This window comes from Pezoporus flaviventris, unplaced genomic scaffold (assembly GCF_033815535.1).
Source record: "Pezoporus flaviventris isolate CSIRO_AGI_PZ_B2104156 unplaced genomic scaffold, CSIRO_AGI_Pfla_v1 ptg000095l, whole genome shotgun sequence".
Taxonomy (NCBI): domain Eukaryota; kingdom Metazoa; phylum Chordata; class Aves; order Psittaciformes; family Psittacidae; genus Pezoporus; species Pezoporus flaviventris.
This window is the reverse complement of record NW_026892643.1, coordinates 348772-366755: the sequence shown is the minus strand read 5'-3', so window position 1 is coordinate 366755 and position 17984 is coordinate 348772. Positions and strand designations below refer to the sequence as shown.

The following is a 17984-nucleotide window of genomic DNA, read 5'->3' as shown; positions in this document are numbered from 1 at the left end:
GGAGCCTCTGGAGATCGTGTTGTCCAACCCTGGTAGTGCCAATCCAATCAGGGCTGTGTCCAGTCAAGTTTTAAGTATCTCTAAGGATAGAGATTTCGTAGGCTTTCTGTGCAACCTTGCCGATGTCTGACTAAGCTCATGATGAAAAAATGCTTCCTGATGTTTAATTGTTCCTTGCTGCAACTTGTGCCTGTTACTGGGTGTTGCCATCTTTTCTGTATGCCTCCCCAGTAGGCAGTTGAAGACAGCAGTAACAACTCCTCAGTCTTCCCTCTACAGGCTGAACCATCTCACCTCTCTCAGCCTCTCCTCCTGTAATCCAGTCATCATATTTGGTGGTCCTCTGCTGAACTCGTTCCAGTGTGTCAGTATCTTTCTTATACTGGGAAGCCCAACACTGGGTACAGGACTCCAGGTATGATATCACAAGTGGAGAGGAAAGGTTGCTTCCCTCAGCGTTCTTTTGAACATGGTCCTGTATATGTTTGGACGTGAGGTCACACTGACTCCTCTCTAACTTTTGTTCACCAGGAACCTGGATTTTTTTGCCAACCTGCTTTCTAACCAGGTGGTTCCCAGGCTGCACGGTTGTGTGGGGTTATTCAATCTTCGATGCAGGACTTTGCATTTGGCTTGCTGAACTTCATCACATTCCTGTGAGCTCATTTTTTGAGCCCACTGAGAACCCGTTCTTCTTCATTTAATGCATCTGAGTGAGGTAATGAAACTTTGGCAGTCATGGGGCAGGATCCTACACAAGCAGTAATTCCCGTTTTAATTCAGAAAAGGATTGCAGCTTGCCTGAGGTTGTTTTGTTCCATAGCCTTAGCTTGCAACTTGGCCAAGAATGTATTAGGAAATGATTCACTCCGATTTATTTGATGTTTTTCTAGTGATTCTTTATGTCCATTGACTTTGTGTTGTGCCAGCACAGTGGGATATTGCTAAGATATGAACCTTAGTTTTTCTTGAGTTCTTCTCCTGCTCTGTACTACAGACATGGACATAGAAGGGACAGAGTACATTGCTGCTTTTCAGTTTCTCCAAAACTGGTCATGTAAGGCAAAGCTTCTCTTTCTGTTCAGCTGCACCCTATTTATTTTTCTTATGTTGCAGGCTGTCTGATTTTTATCTTGGAGTCTATTCATTCCCTGCTTACCTGAAAACTTCTGAGTTTCAGAACAACGTTAGTCTTTAATGCAACATCTGTTTTAAAAATACAGACCCCTCCTTTTTTTTTTCTTTATACTAATGAAGTTGCCTTTTAAGAGGATGGAAGGATGGTTTAAGTCATTAACTGCCTTCAGGAATCCTGTTATTTGTGGTAGCGTGTTACCGCTTTCAGGTAGGCTTCAATATCTTTAAGCCCAAGGTGGCTGAGGGAACCCATCTGAGCGCTTGCAGTAGTAGTCCTTAGTTTGCATTCGCATCAAAAGAAAACGTGAAAGCAGTAAATGCTCTTTTGCTGCAAATGCATGTGTTTTGATCCTTCACATGATGTACCTTCACTTAGTCATGTGTTCCACACCAGCTGTCTATACAACTTTCTTTTCTGGATTTGGACAGAGGCAGCCAAAATAGACCATTTGGCCCCCGTCATCATTTTTATTTCTATGTGCTCTGTCACATTCCCTACCAGAGATGTCAGCAGTGGACATGTAGTCTAGTTGAAGTCTTCTTAACATCTGCCCTAGCCCTACACTCTGAACTTTGGAGTGAAGATACTCTATTGTTTCATCACGAGCACAGTTTTTTAAGATCCCGACTGGATTTCACCTTCCAAATAAGAGATCTAGTTTCTCCAAAGAACTCCAGTCAGATCCTCATAATGATCAAGCCATTTGAAACTGCTGCTACTTGTCAGCTGCTTTATTTGTATGTGAAAAGTGTGAAGTGAGCTCCAGATCTGTATGAGCATTTCCCAGCCTTTCACTTAGAAGGGGGCATTTCCTAGAATGCATCAAAAGGTTTTACCAAAGCAAAAGCTCATTTTCTTCTGCAAAGCTAATACTGCTTCAGGCACACGTTGCATGGCATGGCATGCTCATGTCTTTCAAGGCAGACACATCTATTATATATATTCAGTGGTGGAGAGGAAAAGAGATACTAGGTATGTGTATACCCGCTTTATTCATGCCTGTGCAGCATGGAGGAGGAGAGAGACCTGGTGTGTGCCGTTACAGGTAACTGCCATTGTAAAACTATTCCAACAAACAGTACTGGGCAGAGAGTGCCAGCAGGATAAATGGAAAGGGCATCTGGAAGTAAACCGGACGTTTGAGAACAGCTGTTAAGTTTTCAGTATTACTGCTCTTCCTTGCTCCAGCAGAGCGGCTTGTTACCATCTCTCTGCTGATGGCCACCAGCCCCACTGCACAGCTGTGAGAAGAAACAGGGCAGGTGCTATCTAAACAATTTCAGTGCAGTGTCCTAGGCCAGCTGAAACCACCACTGCTACTTTGGGCAGTTTCAGATAAGCACACAATAAAAGAGTCCCCTCATTGATAGCTGTCAGACTGTGCTGACTAGTGAGGGGAAGCAGTAGCATCAGCTGCTACAGCTATAAATTGTCACTGTCTGTCTGTCTGTGGCTTTAGAACACCTGTCAGGAGCTTATCTTAGCTTTTAAAGCTTTTATTTTATTGGTTTATTCAGCATTTGAGAAATACTAAAATGAGGGGAAAAAATAGCCTTTCTCATACCTAACTGGACCAACACTCTAAAGCTTGTTAGAGCAGAGCCTTGTTTTGAAGTAAAGTTAGATGTTTGAGAATGTTGAAGTGATTTAGAAGGAATGCCTAAGTTTAAAAATAACAGAATTGCTAATGTGAGAAAATGGGGAGAAAGATTTTCAATACAGATCTTCACTTTGTTTCCTCTTAGAAGAGAATAGATATCTTCATTATGTGGTGCTGTAATATGTATGTAGAAAAGTCTTCTTGCCTTTCAGGTTTTGAAATCACAGTTAGAGGAAACACATACCAAAAATTTAAAAAAAACCCAGACATTAGTAAAATAAAATGAACATGTACTGTTGTGATGTTAATTATACATGTATTTTTATTTTTACAGCTTCTAGGTATTAATGAAGGATCTATCTTTGGCTTTATGAGGTTATCATTTGCTTAGTCTGGTAGGAACAAATTCTTAGATAATATTTAAAAATAGTTTATTAAAAAAGCTGGCAAGAACAGAACTGATACAGCATACAGAATTAACTCCTGTTAAAAATTGTTTACCTGTAGCTTCATAGTGTCTTTTTTTAACTAGAAACTCGATTTTGACAAAGTGGCATGAAATATAGGGTCTTTTGCATTTTCTTTCCCATAAGAAAGTAATTGTTAATTGAATGTTTCCTTACTGCTGTTCAGATATGACCCTTCCGTGTTTGCAGGTAGGCGGAGGTCAACACGTGAGGAAGGAAGGAGTCACAAAGATGACAAATGTAACTGTGTTTGTTTGACTTCCAGTACAGCCTTAATGCCAGAGAGATACAGCTGCAATAAATAACATTTATTCTGACATCTGGCAGAGCTTTTAGCAGTAATTACCAGGCACTCTTTAATTTTCCCTTTCCATCACAACCTCATGGTGCAATTACCAAGTTGTGTTGGCAGGTGAAGGCGTATTCAATAAAGATAGAAATCAAAAGAAAAGACAAGAGGGCCAGCAATAAAGCAGGGAAGGAAACGGAGACGTGACGGAAGGGCACGACAGCAGGAACCCAGGGCTTGCATCCTGGATACTCAACCTGTATTGAGGCTATTTCAGCAGGGTATGTTTAAATCATTTGGTGTCTTTCTTGGCCCAATTTCAGTGTGCCCAGAGGGATCCCATATATGCTGTATGAAGGAGTGATGAGAAAGCTTGTTCTTTCCCAGCTAGTCCCTGCTATTCTCATTTATTGAGAGGTGACCATCTCACATCATCAGAGTTAACACATTCATTTACTTTTCGTTGGCTTCAACTGAACATTTATTTCTGTTTCTGAAACGTTTGTCTTGTGTCCATGTCTGACTTGAGAAGTTCTGAAGAGCCCTTTATCGCTGCTCTTTTAACTGAAACAGCAGTTTTCATAGTACAGTCTCTTGCTTCAACTTACCTTTTGTGATTATAAATAACTTATATACAACCAGAGTAGAGACTTTTTATAATACATACTAAAAGAAATGTTCTCCTTAAGGAAAAGGAATAAAGAGATAATACACCTTGCAAAGATGAGTGATTTAACATATGGGAGATATTCAGTGTTGGGGAAAACCAAACAGCTCATTAATTTTTCATGTATTACATCTGACAATGTTATCTGTGTGAATTGTCCAGTAAGACAGTGCTCCAGATACTAGAAGATCAGTGTCACCTCCAAATTAAGCATTTGTGATAGTCAAACGTACACAGAAATTGTCCATTTTATCTCAAAGTTTGGTTTCCTTTGGTTATGTGACTTGGATAACAAAACCACTGCTGTAAGTGGAGCTCAGGTAGAGCTCTTGCAATTTTCAGGTGATCTGGTTGTAGTCAGTCTGAATTGTAAGCTATTTGTGTTCAAACCATTCTCAGACACCCAAAGTGTGAATTGAGTCTTTGCTTGAGTTAGTAACATCCAGACATACGTGTGTGCGGTATGGAATTTGAGCATTCACAGGAGTGCATATTTCCTGGAAAAAATGAGATCAGTCAAAATGATACAGCTAGGAAATGATAATGCTGAGTTTCCCTGCTGTCCTGTGACAATTCTTTCTCAGTCCAGTGTCACTCCTTGATTTCCTGACATCCTGAGAAACAGAATCTGACTTAAGCTGCTGTAGAGGGAGCACTAACAGTTTTGACAGTGGGTTTTACCCTGTTTTTTTAAGCTTGCGCCACTGCAGTACAGACTTTATTTTTCAGGTAGCTTTCCATTGGAAGATTTTGCAAGTACCATCATTTGCGTTTCTCCCATGTCACGTGAGCTTTCTTCATGATGTGACCTGACAGCACTTGAAATTGATACACTTACTTGCTGTCTCAGTATTTTCAGTACAGTTCTCTTGTATCCTTTGCATGCAAAGAAATAGATGAAAGGATCTAGGCAGCAGTTAAAATTCATCAGAAACACGGTATAATGGAGTGACTTCTGGAAAATTTTATTTTCAGTGCACGAGGGTTCTTTTTGGAGCTTCTTAATCATGTGTTGTATGATTGCAACATGATAAGGGGTAAAGCAGATGATGAACACTATAATTACAAATATGATTGTATTGATGGCTTTTTTGTTTATCCCTGATTTTTCAGTCAGTGGATTTTCTTTGGCCGTTTGAAACAGTTTGCAGCTAATCTGAGAGTAACAGAATAGTATAATCCCCAGGGGAATAAGGTACCCTACTAAACAGGCAGCAAGAAGTATAAATGGTAGATGTGCTATTTTTTCAAAGTTTGGATATTCCATGCACGTAGTCCTTCCTTTTTCTTCCTGTGACATGGGTTGTATCAGTAATGGGAAAGTTTGACTAAATACAAGAAACCAGATAAAGACACAAATGCCCTTGGCATATTTAATCCTTCTGATCTTGTATCGGAAGGGGTGGACAACAGCAAAAAACCTGTCAATGCTCAAACATGTCATAAAGTTTACACCTGCATAGGTGTTGACGTAGAACAAGAGAGCAGTTATTCGACATAATGCTTCTCCAAATGGCCAGTGAAATCCCAGGGCGTAGTAGGCTATCCTTGTGGGCAAGGCAATGCAGAACAGGAGATCAGAGAAGACAAGGTTTGTTGAATAGAGGGTTGTAGAGTTGATCTTCTTTCTGTTTTTAAAAATGACAGTGAGGGCAATGGCATTTCCAAGCACCCCAAGAATTAAGATGGAGCTGTAGAAGACAGACAGTAGTATCCGTGCAGTATCTTTGTGCTCATATAAATCACAAGTGGAATTGCTTGTCTGAGAAACTGTGAAAGTGTCCATTTCTGTAACCACTGTTGTTCCAGGAAGCTCAGTAGACCTAACATAAAAAAAAAGAAAAAAAAGAGAAAAGGGATCATTTTGTAATAAATGCAGATAAATTTATTCTGCGTAACAATGGCCAACTTCTGTTGCAAAAGCAAGATTGGAGAAAACGGAAATGAAACTTCATTATGACGAAATACTTTTCAAGCCTTCTTCCAAAAACAAGTAACGAAAAAGATGGCTCTTCTGTTTTGATCCCAATTCCTCCTCTCTTGAAAAAAATCAGACAGGAGGCAAAATAATAAACCAGGGATGTAATGCTTTTGGAAAGTGAAGTTTATAGATGGTCAGGAAGGTGAGACTGTTAAAAGCAATCTCAGGAGAAAAAGGTGTCTGAAGAAACCATGTGATAAAGGGTCATATGAAGTTCCCAAGGGTCAGACAAGCAGACAAAATCTTCTAAATACATTTCAGTTTGTTTTTAGGGATCTTTTGTTTCTAACAATTCACATTGTCACAGTTTAACTTGTTTAGAGAAACTGAATTTCTTCAGCATTGTTATTGTATTGGCATTTTAATTATTCAGCTTGTTTTATACTGGTTTCAAGGATTGGCTTTTGGAAGTTAATTCAAATATTGTAACATAAATTCTTAAGACTAGTGTTTTAGTCACTCTTCGGTGGTTCTGCAAAAGAGAGACAACCCCCTGAAATATTTTACACATTGTCAATTTAGTACATTTTAGAAATTGCTTAACCTACACAGTCAGAAATAGCGTGGAAGAGCTGCAGAGGGTCAGTGGTTTAGGGGACTTAAAAATGATCCAGCAGAATTTCAGAAATGGGAAAGACTCCATCCTCTGGATGGTGCTTCCCGTGCAAAATATTTCTTAGGTGTGTTGTTACCTGACAATTGCATAGTCTAAGTATAAATATCAGAAAGTATGGGGCATCTAACATTACTTCTCAGGCAGCTGTTCTGCAAAATGGTGCCTCTTTTAGGCACCATTTATGTATCAAAACAGCAGTCAAAACAAGATTGCTTCTGCTTTAATGTAGAATACTATCTGGAGATAAAAGCTGTCGTAACCTGAGTTTTAAGTCTGGTACCTTTAACTAAAATGTCTAGGTTATTTCTGAGGATCTGCCTTTCAACACACGATATTCACAAACAACTGTAACAATATTGCCTGTTGTACCTTAAAATAGTCTTTCTGGAAAATACCTCTCCATTTTAAGGGGTTTAAGCTACGCATTTTAGAAAGTATTAATTATCCTTTTATTTGAAAGCATTATAAGGCTAGTATCTTCTCTCATGTTTTGAGGAGGTCGTCCTGCTTATTTCAGGTTGTTCACAATTTATATATCTCCAGCACATGCAGTATTATAAACCTGATCAGACTTCTGGCTAGGTTAGTAGGGCTGAATAAGGTCCTCTGTAAACAGTAAAACTGCAGATAGTGGATGTTGTGTATTAAAATACATAAATGAGTTATATTAATATAAATGGGTTATATTACATACGTTTAAGGAAGCATCCAGAGAGTATATTAAGCCTGTGTTTGCTGTGGTTGAACAGGCAGTAGGAAAGACGGGTGATTTCTGACTGATGTATGGTGTTCTGATTCTTAGAAACCTATAAAGGATGTACCATGTGTTGAGAGGTGAAAAAAAGTCCATTCAGCGTTGGAAGTCAAGTCTGGAGTGGGAGTTTTGTGGTTTGAATAATGGAATTAAGCTGGTAAATAGCAAGTCCAGCCCTAGTGCAGATTTAAGAATATCTGTAATTTTATATTAGTTATTTCTGCATCATTCTCAGTTTCTTGGTGTTAGTGTGTTTGATAATTGGTTAATACAGTAGTTATTACCCTGAGAATAGTTCTGGTGTACTTTTCTCCAGATTTTGCTTTTCCCTTATAGAAGTGTATGGATGGCTCTTGTTTTACTTAAGTGTAACAGACTGCTGTTTTGCAGAAAATGGCATGGGTTTCTATAGGCACCTGGATAAGTCAGTGAGGTATTTTGTTTTGTTTCTCTTATTTAAATGCTTCTGATTACTTGTTCACACTCCCAGCATGACATCTATCTTCTACTTGTTTCTTCCTTAAAATTTAGGTAAAATTAAACTTAAACATATGTGAGGAAGAAATAATCTAAGATTTATGACAGACAGGTCTATTGCAGTAACTAGCTACAGCGTATTAACTGCATAATTTTATTTTCATTGTAAAGTTTTAATAGTTTTGGTCCATAGATAATGTGCGTAATTGTCACAGCCATTCATAGGTCTTTCTATAAATGCTTGTAAAATGTACAATATCTATTATTGTACAAACTCGTTTAACTCTGATTCTGGGAAAATTACGTAATTTCAGTGAAATATATATTTTTTTTTACATCAAGAGTAGAATGTTGTAGAATGCATGTTACTATGAAGTCAGATCTTTAACGTAATAAATTAACCTAGAACTTGTTGCTCAAAATAGGATATTCACCCTTGCATAAAACCATAGCTGTATTGAGAAGGAGTCTTAGGTGTAATCGAGTTTGTCTATCCAGAGTGATAGCGTGGATATAAATGGGGAGCAGTTCCATGGCACGACAGATTGGCCACAGATAAGAAGCAAGCTGGAGGACCATAGCTCGTAGGCCTTCCAGGGCAGTATGCATGTCAGCTAAGCTGTGCTCCTTGACAGGGGATGTCGGCAGGCTCTTTTGCCTGCTGTTGGAGTCAGCCCTAGGTGAGAAAATAACTTCTTCCTGAAAGGGGTCTAGACTATTAAGTATGTCAAGATTATTATTTTTCTTTAATCCTATTCCTTGTGTCAGGTTACTATTTATTTCTTGGCAGCAATCCTCAGTGATCAGTTTATTATATAGACAGCATATGACATGTTCCACGGAATGTTTCTGAAGAAGCAACAGCAGGCCCATTTTGCCCCCTTTCTGTGGGTTTTGCATTCTTGGAACAAAAATGGAGAATGTTACCTCCATATTGCTCCAAATCTCAGACTAGCTGGCATTGGGTTTAATGAGCTGTGTGCCTGAATACCTTACAAAAACATGGACATTTACTGTCCTGAATCCAGATGCACCACTGAAGCTGCACTCTAGAATCCATACCAAAATATTTGTTTTTCTAGGTTGTTGGATTAAATAACCCTCCCCAGTGGCTTTCTGAGTTTATTAATGAGGTTTTGAAATATATACTTGGAATTAATTTGCTTTACCAATTTAATTATTTAGGAAACATTGCCACAGTTTTTGGCATAGAGGCAAAATTTTAAGGCATGAGGTATTTAAGATTCCTGTCTTTATATCAGTATTGTAAAGAAGGGTGTTCAGGTTTTCATGTTTCCTGAATCTGCAAATACATGATAGGACACAGGCCACTTACTCATTTAATGTGACCTCCTGGATAATCCAAGTTATGTTGTTATTTTATTTATTTGTGTATGGATTCTACTAACTTTTCATTTAAAGCATATTTTCTGAAATGCTGTTTGGTCTTGAGTTGGAGAACTGAAGGGAGTTTTTATTAGCCGTTTGTACTGTTTTGGTCAGTCAACATCTCTGTTAAAAAATGTGGGTGTCTGATTTGAATTTCTTCAAAATTAATTTGCAATTGCTGGTTTTGTTGAGCCTTTCCCCTTTATACAATCTCATGGGTTTGGCATTTCAAGGTGAACTTCTCAAATGTCTCACCACAAGTGCTGTGATGTCTGTTCTAACCCCACCTTAGTCCCACACACGAAATGGGGTTCCAGATGCCTTTTCATATCAGTGTGCCTGGAAGCTTACTCACTACCTGCTTTTTCTGGTCAGTTGATTGGTTATCGAAACAGAATTGTATGGCATTGCCCTGGGAACTTCTGAAGTTAGTTCACTGTGATCCCAGAGTACTTCTCAGGTTTACTGTGTCCTAGGATGTCTCCAGTCTAGTGTCATGGCCATTGCTCTGGGAAGACCTGTGCCTCAGAGAGTTTAAAATTAATGTTATGCATGGGCTTACAACCAGTGAAGCTTGTTCTGTATTGTTCTCTCACTTGCTGTTTTCAAGTCTTAGCATTGTATCTGCTTTCTGACCACCAATGGAAAAAAAAGTTTTCTTCAGCCAATTACCTCATGAGATTTGTTACTTAGGCACCTTTTCATCTGTCCTGTGTGCTTTCTGGGTGTTTCACAGCAACAGGGGTCTGAATCTGAGTCCTTTCCAACCTAAAAATATCCACTCAGGGGAAAAAATCACAGTACCATGTCAAGCTGCTTACAGAATCTAGCATGTCTGAAATCTGTGCAGGTGTCTTTCTAAGCCAATTCCATAATCTCATCAAAGAAAGAAAATAAGTTGATTTAGGAGACTGGTTTTCTGTGAAAATGTTTGACTGGCATTATTCATTTGTTTTCCTCTATAATGCAGTACACAAGAGCCTAATTCAGAGTAATGTCCCCACTGCAAAAGGTGTTTGTGGTAACTCCAGTCTGGAAGTACTACATAATCCAAAATCCTGCTTCATATTGGTGCTCATGTATGATGAGCTTCATATATAGTATTGTAACATTACATACATAAAACTATTAACAAGCATAGACTTAGGCTATGAGCCAGCAATTGCAGTGTTGCCATTTTAGATTACACAGGTTTGGATTATGTGCAAGCAGTGATACAAAGCTTGCTCTGTATGTTATAAATGAGTTTTCTTATTCTCATCTCCTGCTTTTGCTGAAGGAGCACCATCTGTTTTCAGCAGAACAAGGAACATGTAGAAGTCCTTAACTGTGTTTTGTAATCTAATGTGTGATTTGTCTGTCTCTCTTCATAATTTTCATTCTTTAGAGATGAATCCTTGGTCCATCTGTCCGGTACCTATTTTGGGAGGGATACTAATTAAATTCTTGGAAAGGCACATCAGGTCATTAGAAAGATCTCTTCTGACTACAGAGAGTATGGTTTAGTTCCTTTGAGATGGACAATATTTCTTTAACAAACAGTATTGGGGAATAATGCTGTTTATATATGCATAGAATGTAAATTATTTAAAAGGAATGGTCAGGAAAGGGGTTTCCCTTTCCCTACAATGCCTGACCTGAGGATTTATAGTCCTCTATAGGTGTACCCTGTATAAGTTTTAGAGACTTTAAAGCCATTTTCCAGAAGATGGGAAATATGCAGTGCTGTGGTTATGTAGGTTTAATTTTTTCCTTAATCTCTAAACCTCACTGTTTTCTGTTGACCAATAATATTTACTGTTTGAATTTCTAATTTACCATACAAGTCATCTTCATTGTAGATTGTTTTCTCTGTGAAAAAAAGCTTGACTCAATTAAGTTATATATGTTTAAAAGCGTTCATGTTAATTTGCATAGTAGAATGCTTTGTTAATATAAAAAAAAGATACACCTAAGGTAACTGTATCTATGTGTATGTATTGGCAGCTTGGGAAATACACGTGGTGTAGTAAAAGCTGAGGCAAGAGACGGGCATGTCCTAAAGCTTCCTGTTTCTTTCTAATACTTTAACACTCATAGTGCATTATGTTAATTTAGGTTTTTTTTTTCAAAAGCTGTTGAATTTTTTGTCCTAAATGACAATGAGTAGGCCTGGTGACCTTAAGACCGAATCCTTGGGTCACAACCCACAACTGATTTTGGTGAGATAGTTTCCAGGCAGGTGCTCAGGTGCTTTTACTCTTTCTTTCAAGTGTTCAAGGCCAGGTTGAATGGGGCTTGGAGCAACCTGATCTAGTGGGAGGTGTCCCGGCCCGTGGCAGGGGGTTTGGAGCTAGATGATCTTAATGGTCAAATCCAAACCAAACCGTTTGCTGAGTCTGAATCCCTTCCAACCCAAACCATTCTATGATTCTGTGATTATTGGTATAGACACAAATATGTTGGAATACTAAAGGCAAATTTGTTAAGCCATGTGTCAATCCCAAGTATGCATTTCATGAATGAAATTGTCTTAATGATGGCTGTGAAGAATTATAATATTCTTTAAGTGCTTAACAGAATATGCATATACAAACACTGTGGGATCTTTATGGTCCTGCTTTTGTCTATTGCTACAGATTTTGCAAAGTTCTATGACGGTTATATTTGGCACTCAAGACTAATAGAAAATACAGCAAGTGAAATGGAAGAAGTTGAACTGAAATGCTGCATAACTGGTTAAAGAAGTTGAAGTAATTTGAAATGTACATCTTGCTCTTATCTGTTGGATCTCTTTTTCCAATTGTGATGCATTTTATGAAAAGCGTGCTATCTGACATAAATCATCTCCGCCAAAGATGCATGTTAATGTGAAAAGCTGTGCTGATACTGAGATGATTAATCTCCCTTCAGTTTACTTGCCAAAGTATACTAAATGTTGAAAGGAGGGAGCCTAAAATACAGCAAATAAACAAAATAAAAACCTGAGCCACTGCCAATTATACTTCTGCAAGCAGAAGGAGGAAAGGGTCAGATAATTTATATTTTAGTACTGGAAAACGCGCACACCTCTTACATGTTTTTTGGTTGTTTTTTTTCTATTTTTTTTCTGGGTGATATGGAACATGTACAGCTAGTCTTTAATTTGTGGGATTATAACTTCAGAACTGTATCTTAAATTTATTATTCATCACATGTATACATAGTTTTCGGTCTGTCAAATAGAAAGGGATGAGATTTGAGCTCTTTGCCAGGTAGGTATTTAGCTCCCTTGTATCTTCAGGAGGAGCCATGAAAATGTTATTCCATACTTAAAATGTGTTCTGTACTCAAAGGCATGCATGCCATCTCTGTTTTTTAAGGTGATAGTTGAGTTGTTGTCTGTTAAACCGTTTATCTTGTTTTGTCAGTAGAAAAGGAAAAATTATTCCTTTTCAATTGGGAAGGTGTATAAATGTCATATCACTTGTAATATTTCCTTAGGTTTGTGGCATGAGGATCAGTAATAAGGAGAAAGATATTTGGTGATTATGATTCAGAAAAAGAATTCCTTCTAAAAAACTCTGAAATCAGTGCATGTCAGAAGGTAAAAGGAATTGGCTCATAAAACATTGAATTCTTAAAATATTTTGTTGCAATGTTTAGACATGAGAAGAGTGACTGAGGAGTTCTTGAGCTGAAAATAAAAGCTGTTTCATAGACAAAGAGGAAACTAAGCAGTAACAGTCAGAGTATGGATTTGTTTTAAGGCTCTCTCCTACTATTAAAGCATTTGTGAGGTTCAGTGAATGACTTAAGAACTGCAGCACTTCCCTTAGTACTTGTACAGTAGTTATTTCTGCATAATTTAAATTTCTATTGCTAAAAGCCAGTGCAGTATCAAATGTTTCCCTGTGATCATCAAAAGGCTGTATTATAAGAAAGGCCTTGAAATAACTTGTTGATGCTGTGGGTCAGTGGATCCTTTAAATTAAAATTAACTGGCAGCATGTTAATATGTGAACATAAAATATTACAGATTTTCTTCCACAAGCTTTGTCTCTCCCATCCAAAGATCATTTACCCTTCCTACTACATTAAAATACTTCAGTAAAAAAATAATTGAAAGTAAAAGTTAATTTTTTTCTGTACTTACATATCTGTAGCTTCTTGGATCCTCTGAGCAGCTGAGGGCATTAACAGGATGGCTTGACTGCGAAAGTTTGCCCTTGCACATTGTTTTCAAGAGTGATTACGTGAATCTCTTCAGTGGGAGGGGTAGGTTTTTTCAAGTGCTTAAAAAAAAAACCCTTGTTTGTATGCTGGTGTTGATTTGCTGCCTACTGTTTTATGGGATGTGAAAGCATCTATTTTTAATCCTTTTACAAATTAGTCAGTTCAAAGAGAGTAATTGGAAACAGCCCTCCGGCCTTCTCCCTGAAGTTACATGTTACTGACTTTCATATAAGGGACTTTACCCATAGGTTTATGGACTAAAGTCCCCAAGTGAAAGTTTTGTTTACATGCTGTTTGCATTTTAAAATAACTTAAATTTAGTTTGTGGCAAAGAGCTGTATGATCACTACACGCTTTAAAACTGCTTCTTACTGATTAGATCTGACACAGCACAAGAAAACCTCAAAACTGAGGCATACTGAGATGCTGTGCAAAAGCAGATGTCTCATACAGCCCATGTACATTCCCAACACTTAGTATCATAATGATGAGGCTATACAGAGATGCCCTTTGCAAATACATGAGGGAGTTGAAGAAATCTGTTGGTTTCAGAGATTAATGAGGCTTTGTGCCTTTGTAAGCTGTTTAATGCCTTTTGAACAAGGATAATAATACTACACATGAAAGCTAAATACATTAAAAATAAAAGCTTTTTAAACACAAATCTCATTCCCCTAAAATGATCTTGATAAGAATGGTAAGCTAGGGAATAAGGAAGGGATGGGATATCAAACTGTGAGGTAACCTGTTGTTACTTGGAATAACCTTGTTTCTGAGTAAAGGACATTGATCTAAGAGTTAAATTATGTGTCAGTTAAGAGGGTTTTGGAGATCAGTGATAGAGGGGAAAATCCTGTAACTTGCTGTTAGAGGCTGTGGTTGAGAGTTACCTGGGATTTTCCCCAAAACCTCATACTGATAGTTCATAGCTGCAAAGGACTTTATCTTTGAAGTCACCTCATTTAGTGGCCTGATTTTAAAGAACCAGCAAGTAGGCATGATGGTGTTATTTTTGGCATGTGCAACTCATGCAGATGGTGTAATGCATCTTTGGAAACATTAGGGTTGTGTTCACAGCACAAGTTTTTGCTGATATTGTAGTGTTGGAGGTGTGCAGGGATACAGTCTTGACTAATGTGTCCATCTCATTAGAAAGCCTAAATGCAGATCTAATGACAAAGCTAAACTTTACTACATGTACCTTGTCTTATGGAAAATGATTTTGCTGTACAGAACGAAGTAGAGCCTTGTGAGCTACTCTTGTGCCAACTTGGAGCATTTGATTGGCCCTATACACTGATTTTTCTTGTGCTGAGCTCCCAAGGCGGATATGGCTTGAGTCTCCTAGATGGCAGGAATCTGAAGGGATTTCAGCTCCTCAGTTTTTATGGGGCATTTATTTTTTAACAGCAGATTCAGAAAGCCTTTGAGTGAACTTACTGATCATATTCTGGACTTTTTCCTGTCTTGTTTTGGAATTAGTTTTTAACTGTTCAGCTTCATCACAGAGTAGAATCTCTTTAAATGAAGTAATGAGAATTAAAGACAGATTGAAGGTTAATTGCACAGGGAACTTGCTTCATACACACATGAAGCAGTACTGCAATGTGGTTCCCTGACCAGCAGCAAAAAAATGTAGTAGAAATAGGAAATTTTGAGGTATGCAAGCATGTAGTAGTCTTCGCTCAAGGGTGGCTGACATTAGTACCACAGCTTCATATTAAAGGAAGTGTTTATTTGAAAATAGTCTTACCCGTATGAAATAATGCCAGTATGTGTTTCCTGCTCTGATCTGATAAAATATTGCCTGCCTTTGATGAAGATACATTACTAGACTATACCCTTTGGGTCACACTGATGTATTAGCTACCAATCCAGCCTAGCATGATGTGATGTTAATTGCTCAAGCTAAGTGATACAGTCTGCATTGTTTCACTCACTATTTATTCGTCTGGCTATTTGTTTTCTGTTCTTACACAGCTGCTGTTTCTCCAATATCTGATTGATTTGAACATTTAAATCAAGAAATGGTGTGTATCAACAGGTGTGATGTATGTTTGGGTTTACCATTTGTGTACAAAAGCTTACTCTTTTGCTTTTGGCAGGCAAGGAATATACTAATTTGTTACTTTCAGAGAAGTGCAGTTAATATTTTGACCAGTATGTTATGATGGCCGTGTTGATGTATTTTCTGTCTGCTTACTTAGTCCCTACTCTAGCTGAGTTCTGGGTTTAGCTTTGTAGTTTCATGTCTAGAGACCTACTTACCCAGCGGAAGAAATAACTTCTGAATTACACAGATGGATCAAGCAGCACATGAATCCAGCCAGGCTCTTTCTTAACTGCAAAACTGCCTTTTCTTCCAAAACAAACTGCTTTAGTTTTCTGGAAGACAGGTCAGATGTCAAGAACTAACCTGTAGCTGAATCCTATATGTTTTTTTTTGTGGACAAGCATGATTTCTCAAGCAGCTTGAGTTAGAGGAACAGTAAATGATGACTCACCAGCCAGTCATGGTAACTCTGCAGAGACCAAATAAAATGTATTACATTAATCTGGATGAAGAAGAATAAATTAAGGACTTAATCACAGATTAATTTAGGACACTAAAATTTCAGTACAGCTGTTAAACTGTACGTCCTCAACAAAATACTCTGTCATCAGTCCTTGCAATGTTTCCTTGCGCCTTCATATGTCTTCTGCCCAGCTCCAGTTTCTATGCCAGATTTAGCAAAGTATGGGATTCACTGAAAGCTCCTGCCTCTTAGAAAGGTGAAAGCTCCTCTCTGGTTTGGTTAATATGATCAGTTATGAAAGCAAAAAACTACCTGGTAAGCTCTCGCCATCAATCACTTGCTGCAGGCATTTGCTACAGAGCAGCAACTGTCAGTGGGTAAGCATGGATAACTAGGTCTGTAACACCTACTAAATGTTAATAACTTAGCAGTTAAGGATAAATAGTTGTCCTTCTGATACTGTACTCATTTGTAGACCAGGATTTGGTTAGCCATTCCTATACCACTCCATTGGTTTCATCTGTATCTCCATACTTCAGCCTTCACATGAATGGCAGCATGCTAATCATATATTAAATAAAGGACAGAGGCCTAAAATTAAAAAGGAAAAATCATCTTCATAGTGCTATAAACTAAATGATTCTTTGATGGTCTGCAGTACTTGTTTGCCTGAAGGCAGTATGTTGTAAATTCCTGACTGAAGAAATTTTACATTTTATATTGCAGCAGGCTGGTAGAATGGGAATGGTCAAGTACCATAAGCCAGCTTTGCACAACAGAGTTTGAGGGGAGATAGGATTAATTAATCTTTTTAGAAAAAGCTAATGTATGTTAGCATCTTATTACTGATGATTGAATTAAAACTGAAACTGGAAGAAAGATTCTAGCAACAGAATAGGAAAGGTCTGGATTAGCTCACCAATGGGAAGGGATAGGAACTTGAAACTTGAAACAATGGAGCTGAGCAGTTTACAGGATATATTGTTGGATAGCCTTGGTATTAAAAACTAAAGCTTTTTGTTAGGAGAGGTAGGTGTCTGACTCATTAGGTGATTGTAAAGTGGGTGGTTGGTCTCATATTTTAATGAACCCAAAGTTACAGTAATTCCGCTGAGTTATCCATGGACAGGAGGAAACTTTCTTTCCCCTAAGATGCACAACTTTGTTCTGTCTTGTTTTTTCCACTTTCTTCCTGCATTCTTGTGAAATATTGGCAGTTAGATAAATTAATATGGGTAACATACCCTAATCCTTTTGCTGCTGTTGAGAGGCTTCAGGGTACTGGGGTGTCCTGCTTATGTGTAGTGAAAGGGCTGGGTGCAGTAGATGGTTCCTTTTAGTCCTGGGCTCCATCAACCAGAGAATCCCACCTATCAAGGGTGATCATGCTGTGGGGATTTAATTGATTTTAAGGAATGTTATTGAGAATGTTTACCATTTTCAGAATGAAGGCTGGCACTGTCAGTGTAACACGGCAGTGTCCAATGAGCCTGCAGGAATGCAGAGCACTGAAGTAGCTCAGTAACTTAGATTACAAACACAGTTTACGTTCTGTGTATTTTCTGCAGCTGCTTTTATAACTGATATTTTTGGTCACCAGAAAACCACGTGGTTGTCAATTTGTCAGATTAATGTTTTTATGAGGAACTTAAATGAAGAAAAAATGCAGCACCGCAGTTAGTAAGTGTAGTGAGTCATCCTGAATCAAATAACAGGCTCTTTCTGCAAGTTTAGTCCCGCAGAACTTTGAATGACAGCAGCAGGTATTTTTGCAGAAGTAACATTTAGCTTTCTACCCATTTGTTCATACATTTCAGAACCATTTTTTGTGTATTTGTTGCATATATTTACTAATGTTAAAATGTTTTATTTTAATCTGCATTTAATATTTACCCT

At 38.0% G+C, this 17984-nt stretch overlaps 2 protein-coding genes across 2 annotated transcripts in view; one reads left to right on the top strand and one right to left on the bottom strand.

Moving 5' to 3' along the window:
• Window positions 1-17984, top strand: part of UBAC2 (UBA domain containing 2) — an 85396-nt gene that overhangs the window by 32344 nt on the left and 35068 nt on the right. The gene's annotated exons all lie outside the window — the stretch shown is intronic.
• On the bottom strand, window positions 3035-13621 carry GPR183 (G protein-coupled receptor 183). Its single transcript, XM_061476240.1, has 2 exons — window positions 13493-13621; window positions 3035-5984 (listed from the first exon to the last, which is right to left on the bottom strand). The coding sequence occupies exons 1-2, from the start codon at window positions 13531-13533 to the stop codon at window positions 4880-4882; spliced, it is 1146 nt and encodes a 381-aa protein (XP_061332224.1). The 5' UTR covers window positions 13534-13621; the 3' UTR covers window positions 3035-4879.